Source organism: Trichechus manatus, unplaced genomic scaffold, assembly GCF_000243295.1.
Source record: "Trichechus manatus latirostris isolate Lorelei unplaced genomic scaffold, TriManLat1.0 scaffold00008, whole genome shotgun sequence".
NCBI classification, from domain to species: domain Eukaryota; kingdom Metazoa; phylum Chordata; class Mammalia; order Sirenia; family Trichechidae; genus Trichechus; species Trichechus manatus.
The window spans coordinates 1,833,121-1,856,166 of record NW_004443944.1 but is presented as its reverse complement, the minus strand read 5'-3'; the positions used below and the strand labels follow the sequence as shown (position 1 = coordinate 1,856,166).

Here is a 23,046-nt window from a genome sequence, read left to right as displayed (position 1 = left end):
CAACGGAAACACTACAGGTTTTGCCGCGGCGACAACAACGGAAACACTACAGGTTCCGCCGCGACAACAACAACGGAAACACTACAGGTTTTGCCACGGCGACAACAACAATGGAAACACACTACAGGTTCTGCCGCGACAACAACTACGGAAACACTACAGGTTCCGCCGCGACAACAGCAATGGAAGCACACTACAGGTTCCGCCGCGACAACAACAACAAAACACACTACAGGTTCCGCCGCGACAACAACAACAGAAACACTACAGGTTCCGCCGCGACAACAACAACGGAAACACTACAGGTTCCGCCGTGACAACAACAAAACACACTACAGGTTCCACCGCGACAACAACAACGGAAACACATTACAGGTTCCGCCGCGACAACAACAACGGAAACACTACAGGTTCCGCCGTGACAACAACGGAAACACACTACAGGTTCCGCCGCGACAACAACAACGGAAACACAGGGAGTTAGCACTGATACAGCGCTGCTTCCTCATCTTCAGGCCTTTTTGCAGTGGTCCCATTAATGTCCTTTAGAGCAACAGAAAATTCCAGGCGGTCTGTTTAACGTTCTAGTCGGAACTCCTTCCTCCGTCCGTCTCCCTCTCTCGCGACGTTGGCGGTTTTGAAGAGCGTGGCCCAGCTGTTGGCAAGCGTGTCCCTCAGCCCGGCGGGACGGTGCGTTTCCCTAAAGCGTGTGTCTGAAGGTGAACTGGTTCCACCTCATGCTCGTCCCTCGGAGTGGGAGTCTCCCTGGGGGTTGAGGCCCTGTGTGCGGAGCTTGGCTTCCGCTCCAGCCGTTTTTAGGATCTTCCTCTATCCCCACATGGGCCTCGGGGTCCTTCCGATCCAAAGACTCCCGTCCTTCAGCTCGGAATGAACATCCTGAACGAGTTTTTGGTTGATTTTCTCTCTGTGTTTTCTTTCTTTCTGGAAGTCCTGGAAGAATAATCGTTGGCCCGCAGAAACGTTCAAATTTCATTATCCTTCTTGTTTTCTGTCTCGGTCTTTGTCACCTGGAGTTTTTCTCAAATTTATATTCCAGCCCTTCTGTCAAGTGTTTTGTTTTAGTCAACGTACTTTAACACTGTAGGAGCTCTTTTTCACTCCTTCTGGGTTTTTTTGTTTAAGTGACGTTCTGTTGTTGCTCACGGACACAGGAAGTTCTTTCCCGGGAGGATTTTAACGACAGTCATTTTCACTAGGTTTCTCTCTCGTGTGGTGGTCTTGGCCCTGGGGCTGGCGTTGGCCTTCGTCTTTCCGATGGCAGGCTTTCCCCAAGCGCTGGGGCACCAGGTATGGCACCCCCACCTGGAGGCCCTCTCCCATCCCGGGGACCATGCTCCCAGGGGCAGGGCCCGGGAGTCTCAGTATTACCCGCCCGGTGGCCTGAGAGGGCTGGAGTTGAAGGCCACGTCCGCTCCGCCGTCCTCCCTCACTGGAAGGGCCTGCCTGGTGTGTGTGAGTGTGATTTCTGTGTCCGGCCTGCTTTTTCTCATCTCTTTATTATCATAATCACAAGGTAAACTTTTTTTGTGCCCATAAACGTGTTTTTGTACAAACCGCCTTTCAGTAGTGGGTTGATAGTCCGTGTGTGGATAGCTATGCTGACCCCATCCTTGTTGTGATCCCTTTCCTTCCCCCCTTCTTGGTTATCGGACTGTGGGTGTTCAGTTGGTGATCTTGGGAGACACGGCTTGCTGGGGAGACCCCTCAGGGTGGCTTCTGCTGGAAGGAAGAAAGCCCGGGACGGGCTCTTCCTTGGTGTGATCTGGGCTGCAATTGTCCACATGTGCCTGGTGGGCCGACAGCGCCCCCTGGCGGTCCCCACGTCCCGGTGGGCCTGCAGGGTGAGCGCTTCTGTCTGTCCTCCACGGGGAAGGACTCTGCGCAGGAGGGAGAAAGTTGTAACTTAAAAAAAAAAACGGAGCAATACCCAGCCTGAAGGCGGAGGCCAGACGTGGCGAGACACCGATCCACGGAGCCAGTCCTGTGACTGGGAGGCTCCCTGCCTCAATTTCCCCATCTGCAGAGCAGGGCTCCGTGTGATGAAGGGGAGGAGGGAATGCGGGGCTCCGTGTGATGAAGGGGAGGAGAGAATGCGGGGGTCCGTGTGATAAAGGGGAGGAGGGAATGCGGGGCTTTGTGTGATGAGGGGGAGGGAATGCAGGGTTCTGTGTGATGAAGCGGGGGAGGGAATGCTGTGTATAAGAGGGAGTCTCACCCACACCTGTCGGCAGCCTGCTGAGGGTCGGGCAGAGGGCTTGGAAGGAGCGGGACCCTGAGGTCTGGGGATGCCCTCCCAGGGTGGGTGGAGGGGCGGGCAGCCCTTGGGACTGGGGTGGAATGCTGAATAGCCAGGCTCGGCAAGCGGGAGGCCACCTGCTCTGTGGGAGCGTGTCTCTCCCCCAGCAGTGCTCTTTCTGTCCCTCCCCCAGGCCAACTGCAGCCCCCATGGGGTGGGGGGAGCAAGCTCTTTGCCCTGGGGAGGCACCCCGTCTGCCCCTGAGGGGGCTGCCCCCCATTCCCCACATTGTGTGGTCTGATTGTGAGTCCGTCGCATCTGCAGATGGGAGCTCTGGGACCTCATATGGGCACCCCCAGACCCCCCCTCAGGGTCCCAGCAGACTCCTGGAGGAGCCTCGGTGGGCAGATGCATGGTCAGGAATGGTCAGGGAGGCCCTGCGGTCAAGGGCAGCCCGAGGGGTGGAGGTGGCAGGGAGCCTGCCCTAGGGTTTGGGGGTGGGCCCTGCCGCTAGGGTTTGGGGGTGGCCCGTGCTCCTAGGGTTTGGGGGTGGGCCGTGCTCAAGGGTGGAGTCCCCAGTACAGACCTTGGTGAGTACCTCGGCTGAGGTTGTGCGTGACAACGGTGTCCTTCCACACCCATGTCTCTCCCGTGTTCCCCCATGCTCCCGTGTCCTCATATCCCCACACTCCTGTGTCCTCCCTGCCCCCCATGTCCCCTGCACCCGTTCTCCTCATCCCCTTTATCCCCATGCCCCACGTCCCTCCCACGCTTCCCCACTTTCCTCTGTGTCCCGTGTCCCCCTCGCTTGTTCCCTCGTCCCATGTTCCTCCGTGTTCCCTGTGTCCCCTGCACTCCCCGACGTCCCCCGTGTCCCCTGCACTCCCCGACGTCCCCCGTGTCCCCTGCACTCCCCGACGTCCCCCGTGTCCCCTGCACTCCCCGACGTCCCCCGTGTCCACCACGTGTGCCTGTAGATGCTGGACGAGAACCACCAGCTGATCCAGTGCATCCTGGACTACCAGAGCAAGGGCAAGACGGCCGAGTGCACCCAGTGAGTGCCGCCTGCTGCCGCGGGCACCACGGAGTCTACAGGGACAGGAAGTGGGGGCGGTGGGCGCGGGGGGCCCAGGCTGGCTGCTCCTGCACGCACCACGGGCCGGCCCTTTGGCCTCCAGGGACTGATGCAGAGTCAGATCTGACAGAGGCGTTCACCTGAGAATGGGGCATTTTCAGAGGTCCCTAGGGATGGAGCTGGCTGCCAGGGTCATCGGGAGGAGGAGGGCTCTGTCCCCCGGGCGCCCCCCACCCCGGTCTTCAGGCGATCTCTGGGGGCACCAAGGCTGTCTTTGCTCTGGGATCAGCCTGTGACTGTGGCACGTTGGTGCCCTGCCCCCCTCGCAGATATCAGCAGATCCTGCACCGGAACCTGGTGTACCTGGCCACGATCGCCGACTCCAACCAGAACATGCAGTCCCTGCTCCCAGCCGTGAGTACCCCCACGCAATGCCCAAAGGTGGGGGGGGCAGTAGAGAGGGGAGAAGAGGCGGGCCCCCCCGCCAGGCAGGAGTCAGCTGGTGCCCAGAGTCCACCAGAAGGGCAGGTCTGCACAAGCCAACGGCCGGAGGAGCTGAGCTACCAGAGCCTTCAAAGTCAGGGTGCAGGGTTTTCAGCCTCCCCGTCCAGCAGGAAGTCGCTAGGGGGTGTTGGTGGTGCATCGGCCGGGGACTGTGGGCGGAGACAGTGGAACGGCCGGGGGCAGGTGGCCCCCTTGCTTTCGGATGATTCGAGGGGAACTCATGAAGGGGCCGTTGTCAGAGGCGGGGCAGGCGTTGGCGCTGGAGCTGGAGCTGGCACCACGGGGTTGTTTCTGCCCCCGGATTCCACGTGGTCGGGAGGGAGGCACCGACCACAACCAGACGTCGGATCCCTCGGCCGCTGCCGGTGGGAGTGTAAAGTGCTGCAGCCGCTGTGAACGGTTCGGCAGTTCCTCAAAAAGTTAAACAGACTATCATACCAAAAAACCCAAACCTGTTGAGAAGTTGATTCCAAATAGTGGCGATCCTCTAGGACAGAGTAGAACTGTCCCGTGGGGTTTCCAGGGAGCAGCTGGTGGATCCAACCTTGCTGACCTTTTGGTTAGCAAGCCATAGCTCTTAACCACCGCATCACCAGGGCTCCAACACGGAGAACTACTGTATGATCCAGCAGTTCCACTCCTGGGCACGTACCCAGGAGACGTGAAAGCAGGCGCTCAGATACCTGTGCACCAGTGTTCACACAGGGCCATATAGGAGCACAGAACGTGCAGCCGGGTGAGCCACTGCAGGGCCTGGGAATGTTAGCAGTGAGGCTCAGAACAGCCTGTGCAAAGGCCCTGGGGGCACGAGGTTGGGGGTGGCACAGAGGGACTGAAGCTCCAAACAGCCTGTGCAAAGGCCCTGGGGTCCTGGAGCGGGCTTGATGGAACTGAGAGATGCAGGGACGGCCGGGCATCTGAGCCGAGGGGTGGGGCGGCTGTGGGGAAGGCGAGGGTACAGTGTCGTGTCATCCCAGGAGAAGGGCCCAGCTTTTAGCGCCCCAGCATGTTGATGAACTGGATGCTTGTGTAGGTTTTCCCCATCTTGACCTCGATGCATCCTGGCGTCCTGGCCCTTTGGGGGCTCCGCTGTGCTTGGAGTGACAGCGTTGGCTGTAGAAGTTTGTCAGGTGGCTGTGAGACGTAGGGGCAGGTCTTCTGGAAGCCGTCTTCCGTCAGACTAACCACCCGCCTGTCGCCCGCAGCCGCCCACCCAGAACATGAACCTGGGCCCCGGAGCGCTGTCCCAGAGCGGCTCCAGCCAGGGCCTGCACTCCCAGAGCGGCCTCGGCGACACCATCAGCACGGGCCTGCCCCCCTCCTCCCTCATGCAGGGCCAGATCGGCAACGGTGAGCGCTCAGCGGGGTGGGGCTCCTGGTCACCTGGCAGCGGGACACTGATGCAGGCCATCCCACACCCCGCCCAGGCTGAGACAGCCCCTCCTCTCCTCCCTGAGGTCCGGCGCAGGCGGGGTTCATGTGCAGAGGGAATGCCTTCCTGTGTCGTGACGATCAAGTTACGTCCACCTCAGACGCAAAACGTGGGTCTGGGGATTTTCTGATGTTAGCGCTGTCGAGTCGGTACTGGCTTACGGCGACCCCACGTGTGCAGAGTAGAACTGTGCTCTGTACGGTTTTCAAGGCTGTGACTTGGCGGAAGCAGGTCGCCAGGCCTGTCCTCCAAGGTGCCTCTGGGTGGGTTCTAACCACCAGCCTTCCGGGTAGTCCAGTGCTTCACCGTTCACGCCCCCAGTCTGCTCTTGGTCCTCTAGTAAGAATGAGCTCCTCCCATCCCGTCTCTGGCTTGAGAACCACGACAGTGACTGTCACGCTGTCATCTTATACTTGACGTTCCTGTGGTTCGTTTCCTTTGTCAGTCACACAGACGTTTGCTAAGTGACTGGCGTTATTAACCAATGTGTCAGTGTCCCTTTAAGAATTCCTTGGAGAATGCAGTGCCAGGCGAGCTGCAGAGGTGGTTCGCGCTGCCTGGCACCTCACCCGTCCCTCCCGGCAGGTCCGAACCACGTGTCCCTGCAGCCGACAGCACAGAGCACACTGCCCACCACCTCCCTGAGCTTGTCGGCCAGCAGCCACAGCTCGGGGCCCGGCTACAGCCACGCAGGGCCCGGCTCACAGAGTGTGCCACTGCAGGGCCAGGGTGCCATCGGCAGCTACGTGTCCCGGACCAACATCAACATGCAGTCCAACCCAGGTACCTCCGCCACTGCCCGCCCTCTGCCCCAGGGGCTCCGAGACACGGTCAGGTCCCCCGCTTGGTCCCCTGGGGGGGGGCCCTCATGTTGGGCGCTGTCCTGCTGCTGCCCTCTTCTGGAAGCATCAGGGGCGCACGGGTGTCGGGGGGGTGCATGGGTGACGGGGCGCGGGAGACGGGCACACGGGTGACGGCGTGTGGGGGGGGCGCACAGGTGACGGGGGGGCACGCGGGAGACGCGGGTGCATGGGGCCAGCTTGCAGCCTTGGAGGAGGGCAGTGTTTGCCCTGGCCTGGGAGGGGAGGATTGGGCTCACGGAGGCACAGATGTTCCCATGCTGGGAACCATGTGTCCGGGGGCACAAAAGTAAAAGGTGTTGATGGTTGGCAAGCACCAGGCCCAGGGCTGGGCCTACTCTGGGGCAGCGGAAACCACCAGCTGGGCTGTCAGGACAGTGGCCACCAGCCGCTTGGGGCTGTTGAGCATGAGTCCAAACTGAGGTACCCTGTGAGTGCAGAGGCGCCTTGGATCTGGGAGGTTAGCACGGAAGAAAGAACAGAAGTACCTGTTGAAAATGATAACGCATGTTGAAAATGATAATATCTTGGACGCTTTGGGTCAAAGAAAATACATTATTAAAGTTGATATCGCCTGTTTTGTTCTCCTCTTTCAAGTGTGAGATCACACGTGTGGCTCACTTCTCTGGTTCCTGTCCTGTTTCTGTTGCCAGCACTTTCTAGAAGGTTCTAAGCAGGGGCGATGTGTCGGACAGGCCTGTAGGTGTAGAAGAGTCCACCACGAGTGTTAAAAGGCCGGCAGGGCATGGGGAGGCCAGAAGTAAGGGTTACAGTCACAGAAATCAGGATTGAGAGTTATAAGTCACAGGAGTGTCAAGAATGAAGGTCACGGGGTCAGGAGTGAAGATCACGGGTCACAGGAGTGAGGGTTGTAGGTCACGGGGGCAGGAGTAAGGGTCATAGGTCACAGGGTCAGGAGTAAAGATCATGGTCATGGGTCAGGAGTGAGGGTCACAGGTCACAGGGCCAGGAGCGAGGGTCGTAGGTCATGGGGGGAAGGAGTGAGGGTCACAGGTCACAGGGCGTCAGGAGTGAGGGCCACAGGTCACAGCTGCAGGTCACAGGGTATCAGGAGTGAGGGTCACAGGTCACAGTCGCAGGTCACGGGGGGTCAGGAGTGAGGGTCGTGGGTCACATGCCAGGAGGGTCACGGGTCATGGTTGCAGGTCATGGGGATGTCAGGAGTGAGGGTCGTAGGTCACATGCCAGGAGTGAAGGTCACTGGTCACAGTCGCAGGTCACTGGGGTGTTAGGAGTGAGGGTCGCAGGTCACAGGGTATCAGGAGTGAGGGTCGTGGGTCAGTCGCAGGTCACAGGGTGGTCAGGAGTGAGGGTCACAGGTCATGGGGGGGTGAGGAGTGAGGGTCACGGGGCATGGTTGCAGGTCACGGGCGTGTCAGGAGTGAAGGTCGTGGGTCACGCGCCAGGAGTGAGTGTCATGGGTCACTGTCGCAGGTCACGGGGGTGTCAGGAGGGTCGCAGGTCACGGGGTATTAGGAGTGAGGGTCACGGGTCACGGTCGCAGGTCACGGGGGTGTCAGGAGTGAGGGTCGTGCTCCTAGGACCAGCAGTGGGGAAGGCAGGCAGACTTGTGTGTCTGTGCAGACGGGCCTGGTGTGGAGCCGCGGTCGGGCAGCCTTGCTGAGGCAGTTGGGGGGCCCCCGCCCAGCGGTGCTTTGTGTGCCGAACGTCCTGTGGGCTGGGTTTGAGGGCGCAGGACGGTGGTGTCCATGGGTGGGAATGTGACTGGAGCTGGGGGAGGTTGTTGGGAGGACCGTGGTTCACAGGGGAGCGGGCAGGGAGGGAGAGCGCGTGCCGCCGGGACGCCACCTCCAGTGGTCACTCGGGTCCTCATGTCCGCAGTGTCAATGATGCACCAGCAGGCGGCCACATCCCACTACAGCTCGGCGCAGGGCGGGAGCCAGCACTACCAGGGCCAGACGTCCATGGCCATGATGGGCCAAAGTGGCCAGGGCAGCGGCCTGATGGGGCAGCGGCCCATGGCGCCCTACCGGGCCTCTCAGCAAGGTAACGCCCGCCGTGCACCCTCGTGCACACTCAGCTCCTGCTCTGAGTTGGGGTGGTGCTCCCGCCCGAGGGCGTGGGGTGTGGTGCCGCGTGGTGCTTCTGCCTGAGGATGAGGGGCGCCGTGCTGCGTGGTGGTGCTCCCGCCCAAGGGTGGGGGACGTGGTGTCTTGCAGGCAAGTCCCTATGTGGCTCTGCACGGGGGAGGACAGAATCTGTTGCCTGGGAGTGGGGATGGGGCACGGGGTCAGTGCTGGGTGCTGTTGTTTTCACAAGCACAAAGGCCAGAGCATTGGGGACTGGAGTGGGGGGAGGGCGGGGGCTGGATGGCAAGGCTGTCCTCCCGCCCCTCTGGGTGACGCCACGGCGTGTTCTCTGAGCTGGCCCGCTCCGCAGGCCTGCACCTGAGGTTGGTTTAGGACGTCCACGTCTGTAAGGAGAGTCCGGGGCAGGGGCTGCCGAGTGTAACGCGCGGTGTCCGGCCTGCAGGCTCGTCACAGCAGTATATGGGCCAGGAGGAGTACTACAGCGAGCAGTACAGTCACGGCCAGGGCGCCGCCGAGCCCATGAGCCAGCAGTACTACCCCGACGGTGAGTGCGGGCGTGGGGGCTCTTGGCAGGACCCACGTGCCTCATTAGTGCTTGCGGGGTTACCTGAGTTGGCCAGGGGGCCGTGCTGGTTGGGGAAGCCGGCTGTCCAGACCCTTCCTCGGCCGCTCCAGTTCAGACTCACAGCCTCTGATGCTCCGTTTGCAGACTCTCCTAAAGCCCCTTGTAAAAATGGTGGCGGTGGCGTCAGACCTCCTCGTTTAACTTCATGAGAAAGAAGAGAGAATCAGCGTTAGCACCAGCCCAAAGCTGATTCTTGTGAGGCTGAGGTCAGACGTTTTTCCGCCCTCTGACCTTACCGATTCTGACACCAGCTGTCCTTCCCACGGTGCTCTCCTCCTCTGCTCGGTTTGATAATTTATTGCAGTGGCTACACAGAACTCACCATGTTCCCATGTTACGGGGTTTACTAGGGAAGGTAACAGGTTACAGCTCCGGATCGGGAAGCACTCAGAACACGGTTTGGTCAGGACAGCTTTGTAGCCATGCTGGAAGGCAGGCCTCTCTCTCGGCGCCTCAGCCTGGCTGCTGCCCTGCTCGGGCAAGTGTTAACAAAGCTCTTTAGCTCCACCGACAAGTGCCCAGAGGCACCCCACTCTGCCAGCAAGCCTCCTGCCCGAAGGCGGTCGGCTCTGTTGCTCCATGGGTCAGCACACCCCCTGTACTGCTTCGCTCCATGAACTAGGAAGTCCACCTCACGGTCTGCTGCTGGTCTCTGGTTCTGCTGCTGCCATTTCTCTGCCTTTGCTTCTCACCCTTGTGTGCTTTCTCCAGTGTTAACAGCTCCCTGTGTCTCCTGGGTCTAGGAGCTTCTCAGCGCAGGGACCCCAGGCCTGAAGGACGTGCTGTAGTCCTTGTTCTTCTTGGTGGTAGTGAGGTCCCCCTTCCTGCCTCTGGGATTGGCTCCCTTTAAGCCTAGTGGGATGGCAAAACTGACCAATGCCTTCATTTGCGTTTTCTATACCTTATTTGCATGTCCCCCCAAGAGTTCCATGTACCTTATTGCATTGTTAGCAAGCTCTCCAATCCCCTTGGTGGGCCACAAGCACTTTATTTGCATAGCCCCACCCAGTCATTTTGTGGGAGTCACAAGACCATGAATGGCTAGAAGGGCCATACTGAGTACTTCACTGCACTGCACCCCCCTTGTCTAAGTGCGTTTGAGGATTGGGATGAGGGCTGGGCTGACAGCGGGCAGTGCCTGCTTCCAGAGGGAAGCGCCTGTTTGTAGGAAGTGGGCGTGCGTTCCAGCGTGCGGGGCTTCAGGGAGGAGATGACCCTCCGCGTCAGTTTGTGTCTGTTTCTTATAACTGTGTCCCTACTGCCCAGATGTAATTCCCACAAATTATCTCCCTGTTAATTGTTACCTTTCGTTGGCTTTAAGTCATCCTAGTTTTTGTGGCTTTTAAAGTGTCCTAAAGTGTGGCTGGAGCCCTGGTGGCGCAGTCGTTAAGAGCTCGGCAGCTAACAAAAGGTCAGCAGTTTGAATCCATCAGCTGCTCCTTGGAAACCCTGCAGGGCAGTTCTACTGTCCTGTAGGGTCACTATGAGTTGGAATTGACTCAACAACAATGGGGTGTTTTTTGGAAGCATGGCTGGGACTTTGGGAGGTGGAGATGGGGCTCCCCAGAGGAGGTCCCCTGGGCAGGGAGTGGTGGGTGCATGGCGGGTCGGAAACAGGCGAGCATGCCTCTGCAGCATGGTGGTTAAGCTAGACAGGGCCCCACAGTGGGTCACGGCACCCCGGAGTGGACGAGGCAGGAGTCGCAGCCATGGTTCTTGGGTGGTTGTCCCCATCGGGCACTTCACACACTTCACTCTCTATACAAACCCATCTCGTCATCCTCACACTGGCCTACGCTGTAGCGCTGACACCTGCCTGTCAGGGTAGGGAAACAGGCATGGAGTGGTGACCTCTCCTTAAGAGCACAGGCAGGCTAGGGGAAGTAGGGTTCGCCCCAGCGTGGTCTCACCCGTGGCCGCCGCCTCGGATTCCCTCCCGACCTCTTGACCCCCCAGGACCAGTGGCGGGGCCTCTGCTGACCGCACCATGTTCCTGCAGGCCACGGCGACTATGCCTACCCGCAGTCATCCTACACGGAGCAGAGCTACGACCGGTCATTCGAGGAGCCTGCCCAGCACTACTACGAGGGCGGTAAGGCGCCGGGTCCCCAGGCCAGGGCCAGTCTGAGGAAGGGGCAGGTTAAATCCCACGGAGGGCAGCTGGCATGGGGTGTGGGAAGCTGCTCCACCTCTGGAAGCTTGATATGTGGCTTCTGTGCTGGGAGCCTCATTACCTTACGTGCGTTCAAGTACGGGGGATGTTAACTGGTCATGTCGGGTGGGGGGGCTCTGCCAGTGGTCCAGCTGACCTGGCCCTCCCCTCCATCACTTGCTTCTCCGAGCTGCCAGGCTGCCTGGCTCTGAGTCCTGGCTCCCGCACTTACTGGCTGTGTGCCTCAGTTTCTTCATCTGTAAAGTGGGGTAATGCAAGTGCTTAATCCATGGCAGCACTGAGGGAATTCAATGAGACACTTCTACAGAGTTTGTTGAGCACACGCTGGCCCGTAGCAAGGTTCTCGACACGTAGCTGTGTTTCTCTTACCATTAAGAAGATATTTCTCAGGAGTTGATCCGCTACGTTGTCCTCGAGGTAAATTTGTAAGTAAACACAAAGCCACTGTTGGTCACTTGTGCATAAAAACGTGCTGAAGCGCGGTCTCTGCCGGTTCTCAGTCCCGGTTGGTAGACAGCCCCCCATTTTGGTCTCTCGCCACGTTGCAACTCTCACTTCCGTTGTCAGCAGTGAGCCCCTGACACACACCTTTTCCCGGCTCCTGTCCTTTCTGATCGGATCCACAGCTGGCCGCTGCTCTAACAGCTTTTCTCACGTCTGTGCCTTGGGCATGGTTAACGACTGTGGTATTGTGCTGGGGCCGCCATAACAAAGTTGCACAAATCTGGATAATTAAAACAACAGGAATCTGTTGTCTTGCTGTTCGGGAGCTAGAAGTCTGAGATCACAATGGGGTTGCTTCCTTCTGGAGGATCTGAGGGAGAACCCTTCCTTGCCGCTCTCCCAGCGTCCGGTGGTTCCGGGCAATCCTTGCTGTCCTTGGCTTGTGGGCACATCGCTCCAGTCTCTGTGTCCGTCATCACGTGGCATTCTCCCTGTGGGACTCAGTGTCCGGATTTCCCTCTTTAAGGACAGCCGTCATTGGATCAGGCCCCCCTAGTCCAGCAGGACCTTAGGGTAACTAACGTCATCCACAGAGATCCTGTTTCCAAATACGCTCACACATTCACAGGTCCCAGGGGTTAGGATGTGGACATGCATTTGGGGGACACAATTCAGTCCGTAACAATGGTATGTAAATTTATGTCAGCTGCAGTGTTAACCCTTTCATTTATTTTGGCTTTCCATTCACTTTTGTAAAATAATGTAAGAAAACGTAGTAGAACATTTGAGTCATCGTGGGAAGAAGTGCGTACCGAAGCAGCAGACGTGGCCCGGGGCTTCCCAGGTCACCGGCACCGTGAGTACGCAAGTGGGCCGCCTCTCAGGTCTGGCACTGAGCTCGGCGTCTCCTTCCCTCCAGGAAACTCACAGTACAGCCAGCAGCAGGCCAGCTACCAGCAGGGGACGGCCCAGCCGCAGACGTACTCCCAACAGCAGTACCCCAACCAGCAGAGCTACCCTGGGCAGCAGCCGGGCTACGGTAGGGACCCCACATGGCCACCCAGGGCACCACACGTGCTCTCACTGTCACGCCGTCGTTCAGGGGGACGCTTTTTGATCAGCTTTTTGTTTTGGAATGATTTCAGATTTGCAGGGTAGGACAGTGTTCCCGGGTCCCTGGCCCCTAGCTCCCCCGTCGTTAACATCTTCCGTGGCCATGGTTCAGCTGTCCCAGTGACGAAACCAGCATGGGCAGGACACAGCTCACTGAATTCTCGGCTTTGTTCAAGTTGTCCATTAATTCCCGCTTCTGTCCCAGGACCCCACCCGGACCCATGTCCCATTTGGTTGTCCAGTCTCCTCTGGCATCTCTGGGCATGGCAGTTTATTAGACTGTCCTTGGTTTTGACCACGCTGATAGTTTTGAGGAGAGCTGGTCAGGTGTTTTGTAGTGGGGCCCTTGCTTTGGGTTTGTCCGGGGTTTTTCTTGTGGTTACACTGGAGTTGTGGTTCTTTGGGGGAGGACCAGAGGGTGAAACGCCCCTTCGTCACACCACCATACTTGGACTGCCTGACGTCCACACATCACGAGGGAGGTTCACCTTGACCCCTGGCTAAGGTGGGGTCTGCCAGGTGTCTCCTCTGTGAAGTCACTCTGTCCCCTTTCCCTGCTCTTTGTAGGCAGTCACTAAGTCCGGCCCACATGCGGGGTGGGGGTGGGCATTAATCCCACATCCTGGAGGGGGAGCTTCTGCGTGTACTGTTGGGGTTCTGCCCCGGAGCGTTACCTCTCCTCCCCCGTTTGCTTAGCTGTTCACTTCTTGAGTCAGTGTGAACTGGTGGGCATTCACATTCTGGGCTGGTACCCAGGGCTGCGCCTTTGTTGGGTAACCCACGTTGCTTCTGCGCTGGCCCTAAGGCGGCCCTGTGCCCTTTGGCCCGCCCCGCCCCTCGCTCCGGCCGGCCCCGCCTCACCACCTCTGGGACTCCTGCCGGCCCCGCCCGCCCCGTTTCTGGGACTCCTGTCCGCCCCGCCCCCCGCACTCCGGCCCGCCTCTCGCACGCCGGCCCGCCCCGCCCCCCGCACTCAGGTCCTCCACGCCCTTCGAGCTCCGCGTGCCTGATTTTCCGGCATCAGCAGGCGCTACAGGCTCGTCTTGCTCCCCAATCCCCAGCCCTGGAACCTGCCGTCTCTTCCAGGAGCTCTGGTTCGTTTGCTTGGAGGATGGTGTTAGAGGCAAGACCTGGGCGCAAGTGGACGTTTTTTGAGCGCTAGTTTTACATACATGTCCCCAAAGTAGCCTCGTGTTTGCTCGTGTTGCCGTAGCTCCGTTGTTAGCCCGGATTGGCCCACAAGGATTTGCTAACGCGGAACAGGCCAGTGGTCTTCCGCACACCCGCTAAGGGCGCCCATGTCCGCAAGGGCTGCCTTGGGGCACCAGAAAGTGGGCGGGGGACCTTGGGAGTTTCAGTACAGGGAGATCATGTTCACCAGAAGAAGGAAATCGGCAGAAATGAAGACGTTTAGTTTTGCTAAGGGCTAGTCATCTCAGCAAAGAGAAAGGTGTTGGCAGGACCAGATGCCCTGTCTGCCCGGAGCTACCTGGGCCTCGTCTCCCCCACCCCCCCCGGGCAGCACCTGGCCCTCGCCGACGCCGAGAGCCCCTCCCCAGCGAGGCTCTCCCCCATATTTTTGCCTCTCCCTGAGGTGCACCTCCACCTGCTCGGTGCTCAGGACTTTCCATGGGACTGCCACTGTGGGTGGCTTTCTAGTGTGGTGGTCACGCAGGTGATTACGTTCATAATGTACAGCCAGAGCTCTTGTGCCAGATGGGTCAGCGGGAAAGGTGCATCGGCTCGTCAAGGAGTGAGTGGCAGTGGGTGTTCACAAGCCTGGAACCCTTCGTTTAACCAGGGATGCAGCGGACATTCCATCATCCAGACCCTGATAGGTGTCTGCGCCCGTTCTTTGCGTAGGGCTCTGCTGGCAGGGCCCTGAGCCGTGTCCCAGGGAGCCCCCCAGCAGTGCCTCAGCCCTCAGGCCCAGTTCCCACCTTGTCAAGGGCAGGGTTCAGCCACTTGGGGAGACTCCTGTGGGCTGGGGTTCAGCCGTGGCTGCACCTGAGAAGAACCTGGGAAGCTTCAGGTGACAGAGTCTCAGTTCTCCAGGCGAGTGTTTCAGTTTTGGTTAAGCTCATGGGATCCTGATACGTGCTGAGGAAGGAGATACACAGTGAGACCTTTTTTTCAGCCTTTGACTAGATGTTTTGGCTGTGACTGATTAAACAGTCTTTATGGATTCTTTCCACAGTCTCAGTGTTCACAGAAGCGCTCACCAGTCCTATGATTTTTAATTAAGTACCGTGTTTACAGCAGCGACTGTCACTGACAGAACCTGATTGTAGAACAGACAGGACGCTGCTTGGTCAATGCTCCGCTCACCTGCTTTCAGGAAGCACAGGTGTGCAAAGAGGTCTCGGAGGTGCCTGCCTGGGGTGAGGGCTTCGTTGCAGCCGCACAGGGGACCTGGAGGGCGCCCAGCAGATAGCGAGGTTAAGTGGGGTTGGTTGAGTGCTTTCACTGTTTGGATTTCGTGTGGCACACAGGCAGGTACCAGGTGTCAGAGACTTGGTGGGTCACACGGTCCTGGTGTGTCTCCTCAGGGCCAGCCCAGGGCGCCCCCGCGCAGTACCCCAGCTACCAGCAAGGACAAGGCCAGCAGTACGGAAGCTACCGGGCGTCTCAGACGGCACCGTCTGCGCAGCAGCAGAGGCCATACGGCTACGAGCAGGCGAGCTTCCCCGGTGTTTCCCGGTGTGGGCGTCTGTCGCGTTTGTCGAGACACAGTGACAGTTTCTCTCGTGGTCGTGAGGAGTGATGAGACAGGGCTCAGGGCTTCCAGGGTCCCTTCCGGAATGTTAATTCTGCGCCAACAAGGGCCGCATGCTTACCTCTGCAGGCAGTCAGCTCACCGTCTTGAGCATCCCGTTGCTTCTGCAGATGGGATTCCCTTGTATGTCGGTTCATCTGTGCAGCAAGCATCTGCTGAGGGGCCTCCCTGAGCCAGGCCTCTGCCCTGAGCCCAGGATGCGGTGGGGGCAGACACGGCTGCCGCGCTCCGAGAGCTCACGGCTTGCTCTGGAGGGCTGCTCACTCAGCAGGCCGGATGCTGTCCTGGGGGGCCAGGGGGCCTTCCTCCCTCCCCTACCTCCTGTTGTAGGTGCCCGGGAAACCTCACTGAATCAGCTGGGGCTCCTCTCCGGCAGCCTCACTGGGCACACGCCCTAGTCCTCGCAATCTTCAGATTCCATGGTCATCCTCCTCCTATGTCAGCATGCTGGGCTGGCGGTGCCCATCGTGTGGGGCCGGGGGCCCGTTGCCTGCCAGTTGGGGCAGCGAAATAATGATGAGCCTCCCTTTAACACAAGTTGGTGTGAGGACGTCACGTCATGGAGAGCGCCAGCGTACAATTGGCTGATGAGCCTCTCTGCTCTCAGTCTCTGCCCGCAGGCTTGGACTTTCAGGGAACCTGTCCCTGCCCTGCACAGGTTCTGCTTGTCGGGCGTTTGTGTGCCTCTGCGTGTCCTCCCGCCTCATCCTGGTTGTTGGCCTTGGATGTTTGGAGGGGGCTTTTACGCACTCACTCTAGAGGTGTAACACCTGTTCTCATCTCTCTCAGGGCCAGTACGGGAACTACCAGCAGTAAGGGACCGCATTCTTGTCGGTGCTCTTGTGACAGTGTGTCCATCCAGGGAGCGGATGGGCCGGCGGCAGTTCTGACGAGCTGTGATCCGTGGGTTCCCCTCTGCCCGACGCAGTGTCTGCATGCGAAGCTCGTTTCACGCTGGGTATGACGCTGGGCGTGCTCGCCGGCACAGGCCGCGCTTGGATGGTGTGACATATTCGGTGCTGTGTACAGTATTGTATGTTGATGCGACGGAGAGGTTGTCCTTTTTTATGTCCCCTTCCTCAATGTTTCTAGCTAGCTGTAGGGCTCACGTCACCAGAGTGCTCTGTGCCCGAGGACAGGAAAGACCTTAATGCTTAGTTCGTGTATCCATACAGCAGGCCTCAGGTCTGGGTTCTCTGCACGTGCAGCCGTCCTGAGGTGGGCTGGACACTTCCCTCTAGCTGGTCACAGTGCAGGTTGACATGCGCAGCCCTGGCACAGCCCCTTCTGTGCCACAGGGGGGCGCTTTTCTGTGTGGGCTCAGCTGCTGTCACAGCGCACAGGACGAACGTGTGCCATTGTTGGAGAGGCTGTGAATGGTCATTTCCAGAGCTTGCTCATTACCTGTGTCTCACGCTGATTCCGTTTTTCCAGAAAGTTCCACGTTTTTGATTGAAAAGTAAAGAGGGATCAGTGAGTACCTTCCAAATAAGTCAGCGTAACCAGGGAGAGTGGAGTGACCACCAGAAAGGGCCATCCCTGGGAACTGGGGCATCGGAGATGACTCTGTCTTTGGCCCTTGTTTGTCTGATGGTTGTTTCTGGGGTTTGAATACTTAGTGTACCCAATTCTAAATGTAAAGATAAATTTAAATACTGATACCAAATTTTCCAAATCGTTGGCAAGTTGTTTATTTTATATTATTTTTTCCAGGACCTACTTGTTCAGATCTGCAAGCAAGCATTCCTTTTCTTTTAGTGATATCTGAAATGCACATCCTAGTTTTAAAAGGAACCCCAATAACTTTATTGTGTTCTTCCTCATGAAAAGTAAAGGTTTATGTAGAGAAATCTGAGTAATTTTTATATTCCTGGGACGTTCTGTCCCCCTCACACTGTGCAGACATCACGCCAGCTCACTCGGAGAAGTGTGATCCAGGGGAAACTTGACATTCCCACTAACGTGTGGAGCGGAGATTTGATCGACCTTTACTTGAATAATAATATCCATATTGTCTGAATTCTGTAAAAAATAAGTATTTCAGATAAACGTTGAGGTATGTTCAAGAACTACCGAGGGAATGCCAAAAACATCTAATTCTGGGTACGCCAGGTCTGTAAAGAGAATGCTTTTCTTTAGTCAATAACGTTTATGTTTAAAAAATTAAAAAGCAATTCTTTATCCAGAGTAAAGTTCATGCTATAAAACTTACGAGGTACGTCTGTGTTTTTCACTTGAATTAGCCCTGACAGTCTACGCTGGAATACGAAGCAGTGACGGGTCCCACTCACAGATGGGGAACAGGCTCAGATGAAGGCTTGCCCCCCACCCTCACCCCCACCCCCCGCCCAGTGTGCAGCCCTGTTCTAGGACACACCCCCACATACAAGGAACATGAGCGTTTATTCTGTAGGCACATGGGTTTACAAAACCCTCAGCACTGGTAAAGGCTTGAAGTGTGTATATATCCGTGTTAAATTGCTGAAGTGAGTTCTTAATTGCTGAATGATGAAGGTATTAGCAGTCTCATTTAGGGAGTCATCTCTCTACTTTGTTCTCTTCTTTCCTGGCAATTTTCATATAACTAATTCACAGACTCAAATGGGGACTAAAATTTCCCATTGAAAATGTTAAACAATTTAGATAACTGTGAAAATACTGTTTATTTTTATTCCTTGCCAGTCTGGGAATATGCCTTCTGTGTATATGTGTGTGTGGTTTTTTTTTTTTTTTTTTTAAAGTGCTGTAGTAATACTTTTGGGGAAAAAAGGAAACATTTAAAAAAAAAAAAAAAACATATCCCCAAACTTCCATCTGAGATGTCTTATGTTAAGAATTTCTTGAATGTTGTGTATATGTTTAAAAAAGCACTTTGCAAAATAGTTTGTACATTTATTTCCTAATTTATACGTGATTTTTTGGTGTTAATATATTTAATGATTAATAGCAGAATGTTTATTTAACACGTTATCTGTTTTTATGTAATATTGTGGGGACAGAGTGACGCCAGCAGTTCTTTTTCATTAATCGTATCTTCTCTTCTGTGACATGAATGTGGAAAAAGGAGGAAACGGATCATTGGTGCAGTGCGGTTGGTACATGTTTTTATGACTACTGCAGACGGCCAGTGACGACGCAAAGGCAGGCTTGGCAGTTAAAGCCCATTCTTCCTCCTGTCCCACATCCAGCAGGTTGTCAATTTGAAAACGGATGACTGCGATTTCCAGAAGTACTGACAGATCCGTATTGGTGCGCAACAGCTCATCACCATCGGGGTTTGTTGTTGAACCAATAGTATCTTTGGACTTAGCATATTACAAATCACAGTAGAACTCATGTTGCGAGCCATTACGAACAGTATTAAGGGGGACAAGGTCTTCCAGGACCTCAGAAAAGACTTCACGTGCTCTTTTAGTCGGGGACTTGGTAAGCCTCTGATTCTCTCAGAGTTTATACATGTATGGGTTGGAATATTGGGCATCCATTCAAGTTGTAAAAAGAGGAAGACTGTTTCCATTTTCATTTTAAATTTAGTCATTACTTCTATTTATTGAACAGGTTAAACTCGTTATTTGTGAGTACATTTTTTTAAAAACATCTTTTTTCAGTCAGAGTTTGGTGTATAAATTGTCTATGCTTTTGGTGTAATCTATTAATAAACTGGTTCTTCAAAAATCTTTCCATCCAGTGAGTTTTTATGAAGTTCACAGGATTTGCTGCACTTGCAAACACCGATTAGTAGGGCCCTGTGGATTGTGATGAGCTCTCAACTGAGAATCACCTTTCAGGGAGAACCCTGACCCCTGGGCAGGTCCAAATGCACCCACAGTCGATTCCTCAGCCACTGGGAAGCGGCGTGTGATTCAGGACTAACCTGGAAGTGTGTGGTGTATGGACTGGTGAGCAGAAGGATACTCCTGTTCCCAGCTGTTTTCTTTGCTCCTTAGGGCAGGGTGGGTGTCTTAACCAGGCACAGCTCTCTATACAAGTTTGCTGAAAGAAAGATGAAGGGTTCGGTGACAGCGGGGATTTGATGGGGTCCAAGGGAACTGCTGAGCAAGGCCAACCATGGGGAAATGGGGAGTTCAGTGTCCTGAAGGGAAGCCGCCTTTCTCCACAGCCTCCGACCTCCCTCGGCGAAGCGCCTCTCCGCCCCGGTCTGTCTGTCCAATGCGGCCTCAGGGGAGTCTGTCCAGGCGGCGCCCACCTCCCGCTTGCTGTCCGCCCGGCATCCGGGCGCCGCTCCGGACAGGCTGCCTTCGGGCTTGTTTGGACTCCCGAGTGTTTACGCGGAACCTCCAGGCCTTTCTACCCTGTGGCCGCAGGCGGAGCTGCCTGGCATCCCGGCTCCGAGAGGCCTAGACCGGCGGCGGGTCAGAACATATACCTCGTCTCTGCCCCGAGGTCTTCTCCCGGGTCCGACCGCTTCTGCACATGCGCACTGGGGAGGCCCTGCGCAGGCGCGTCCGGAGCCCTGGGCGGGGCCAGTGGAGGGGCGGGGCCGGCGGGTCACAACGCGCGCCCAGCGGCCCCGGAACTGACCCTCTACCTTCACGGGCGAGTGACCCGGAAGCGATGCTCCCTTTCGAGCCGGTGAGTGCGGGCGCGCGGGCTGTGGACCTCCGCAGCCCGGAGCGGGGTGGTAGGCTGCCGACCGGGGTCCGCGGCGGTGGCCGGGGCCGCCCGCTGGAACGTGGGCGCGCGGACCGCCTTCCGGGATTCGAGACACCAGCAGTGTCCCGGTGACACTCGAAACGTCTCGATCATTCTTCGTTTAGCGGCGAGGGACGGAGCCGACGAGTGCCGGGCTGTCCTTGCGACGCAACCTGAGCAAAGGGGAATCCCGCCTCGTGGCTGCTGTGCCGGCTGAATAGCGTTTGTTCCGCCGCCGGTGTGCGGTGTGCGGGAAGCCCCCGCCCCTGCAGTTTCTGAAGGAGCTGCGGCCGGGGCGCGTTTGCTGCAGTGTTGGTACAGCGCTGAAGCAGGACTGAGACATTGTTACTAACTAACGGCAACAGTTTTTCATGAGGGCTCACTCTTGGTGTTGTGCAGCCTACTATCTAGTTTAGTTACAAAGCATGCTAACGAGTAACCATTGCACAACTCTTTGGATGTATCCAGGAGTCCGCATAATCGATACTCGTTCTCATGCGCACGGCAATAAGCTCCCAGTTATAGGAAAAATCACACTGTCCCCGTTTCGCTTCGAACTTTTACTTCTTTTCCACTTTTCTCGCAGAAGATATTTTTATGATTTAAAGTCTTTTATTAATCACCCTAATATAACTGCCACAGAGATACGTGTATGAATTCAAATTTGAATTTTTTATAAGTTTCCTTTCACCTAAGGTATCTGAACCTAACCAAATCTGTTGTGCAGAGTCTTAGTATTAATTTTTTTTATAAATGTTTGTTTACAATAATTAATAGTATATAGTTGCACAAAAATAACAAACATATGCACGTTTTGGTACCAGAAAATCAAACCAAACCCGTGTTTATCCAGTTGATTCTGACTCATAGTGACCCCGGATGACAGAGTAGAACTGCTCGGTAGGCTTTCCAAGGAGCGCTGGTGGATTCGAGCTGCCGACCTTTTGGTTAGCAGCCGAATGCTTAACCACTGTGCCACCAGGGCTCCATGTTTTGATAAACATTTATTAAGCAAAAATAAAGTTTTATTTATTTATTGCTTTCCAAGGAGTTCATCTATCCATGGTGGAATTCTCAAGGAGGGGCAGAAAGTAGGTCTGGAAGAGCAGGTGGAAGGAAGACACCCAGCAGACACATTCCAAAAAATAAGCAGACCAACTGTCATCAAGTTGATTCTGATTCATATTACCCCATCATTAAAAAAAAAAAAAGCCTGTTACTGTACAGTGGATTCTGACTCCTAGTGCCCCTATAGAACAGAGTAGAACTGCCCCATAGGGTTTCTTAGGCTGTAATCTTTACAGATTGAACTGTTGACCTTTGGGTTAGCAGCGGAACACTTAACTGCTTAGCCACCAGGGCTCCTTCTCCTCTCATGGGGGTTGTAAGGAATAAATGTAAAAATCAATGTAGATTTAGAAGAGGTTCCTGGCAAGTAATAACTTCTCTGGACCGGTGGACATTGAGCTTAACTGTTTCATAGAAACAGCAACAGTATTGTCTAATGTGGAGCCCTTACCACTTTACTGAGCGCCTTTCCAGGTGTTTTGTTTTTTAATACACTGATTTACGGAAAAATTGCTCAGAAAGTACCAAGAGTTCCCATAAACCCCTTCTGCCTCCCCGCCCCCCGCTCATAGTTTCTCCTGTTACTAACATCTTGCATTGGTGTGGTACATTTGTTACAACTGATGCACCAATATTGGTGCATTATTCTCATTCACTAAAATCCGTAGTTTACATGAGGGTTCATGCCGTGTTGTACAGGCCTGGGGTTTAGATGAATGCCTGAGGTCATGTGTGTGCTGCTACAGTTGGTCCAGGCATTTTCAGCAGCCTTCTCCCTGCAACAATGTCTATTCTTAAACAACCTCTATTACCACCCTCACTTCTGCCCCATGTCTCATAGCTCCATGACCTTGGGTAAGTCACTTCACCTCTCTTCGCCTCAGTTTCCTCACCTGTAAAATGAGGATGCTATGAATACCCTTTTTATATATGCTAATTTTTAGGGCAGTTTTAGGCTGAGAGAACATTGTACAGTTGGTGCCAAGAGCTCCCTTATGCCCTCCCCGCCACACTTTCTCCTGTGATTAATGTTCCTGTGGTGCGTTTGTTAGCATGGATGGACTAACACTGATACATTGTTACTGACTAAAATTCTTGGTCTAGTTAGGGTTCCACTCTTTATGGTGTACACTCGTACGGGTTTTGACAAATGGATCACGTCATGCACCCCCCATTACAGTATCATGCAGAAGAGTTTCACGGCCCTAAAAATCCCCCGTGCTGCACCTACACATCCATCCCTCCGCCCCTGAACAGGAGTAAACACTGATCTTTTCAGTGTCTCTGGGGCTTTGCCTTTTCCAGAATGTCACGTAGTTGGAATCATACAGTATGTAGCTTTTTCAGACCAGCTGCCTTCACTCAGCAATATGGTGTTGTTGAGTCAGTTCCAACTCATGGCAACCCCACGTGTGCAGAGTAGAACTGTGCTCCATAGGATTTTCCAGACTGACTGTTTCGGAAGCAGATCACCAGGCCTGTCTTCTGAGGTGCCTCTGGGTAGGCTCTGATCACCAGCCCTCGGCTGGTAGTCGAGCGCTTAGCCGTTTGTACCACCCAGGCACGTTCACTTAGCGGTGTGCATTTACACTTCCTCCATGGGTTTTGTGGCTTGATAGCCCATTTCTTTTTATTTCTGAATAATACTTCATTCTAAGATGTACCACAGTTTGTTTATTCATTCACCTTTTGAAGAACATCTTTGTTGCTTCCAGGTTTTGGCAGTTATAAATGAAGCTGCTGTACCGCCTGTGTGCCAGAGTGCAGTGGGTACTCAGTGCTCAGGGAGGGGAGGAGGCCCCACATGGCCTAGAGTCCCCAGGGGCAGCCTAGTGGGCGAGGAATGGTGCAAACAGCCTGACACGTGGAGAGTCGTTCACAGAGCACGCGTGTGTGCCAGGCCCTGTGGTCAATGCCTCTCAGGAATTAGCTCACCCTGTTCATTTTACAGATGAGAAGACATGGGCGGGGAGGCTGAGTGGGAGGGGGTCAGG

General features: G+C 55.6%; 1 protein-coding gene across 2 annotated transcripts; it reads left to right on the top strand.

Moving 5' to 3' along the window:
* Positions 1-3,234: 3,234 nt before the first annotated feature.
* Positions 3,235-17,160, top strand: SS18L1 (SS18L1 subunit of BAF chromatin remodeling complex). Of its 2 annotated transcripts, XM_004370198.3 has the most exons (10): positions 3,235-3,311; positions 3,662-3,746; positions 5,042-5,186; positions 5,854-6,051; positions 7,992-8,156; positions 8,643-8,744; positions 10,825-10,917; positions 12,362-12,481; positions 15,105-15,232; positions 16,121-17,160. In XM_004370198.3, exons 1-10 carry the CDS (start codon positions 3,235-3,237, stop codon positions 16,145-16,147), a joined length of 1,140 nt encoding a protein of 379 aa, XP_004370255.1. In that variant the 3' UTR covers positions 16,148-17,160. The 2 variants fall into 2 exon arrangements, with proteins under 2 accessions (XP_004370255.1, XP_004370254.1); XM_004370197.1 differs by lacking the exon at positions 16,121-17,160 and having other exon boundaries at positions 15,105-15,367.
* Positions 17,161-23,046: the final 5,886 nt, after the last annotated feature.

Coding starts and splice junctions, on each gene's coding strand:
- SS18L1 (XM_004370197.1), top strand. CDS start 3,235: ATGCTGGACGAGAACCACCAGCTGATCCAGTGCATCCTGGACTACCAG. Junction 8,157..8,642: donor CTACCGGGCCTCTCAGCAAG/GTAACGCCCGCC, acceptor TCCGGCCTGCAG/GCTCGTCACAGCAGTATATG. Junction 10,918..12,361: donor CCAGCACTACTACGAGGGCG/GTAAGGCGCCGG, acceptor CCTTCCCTCCAG/GAAACTCACAGTACAGCCAG.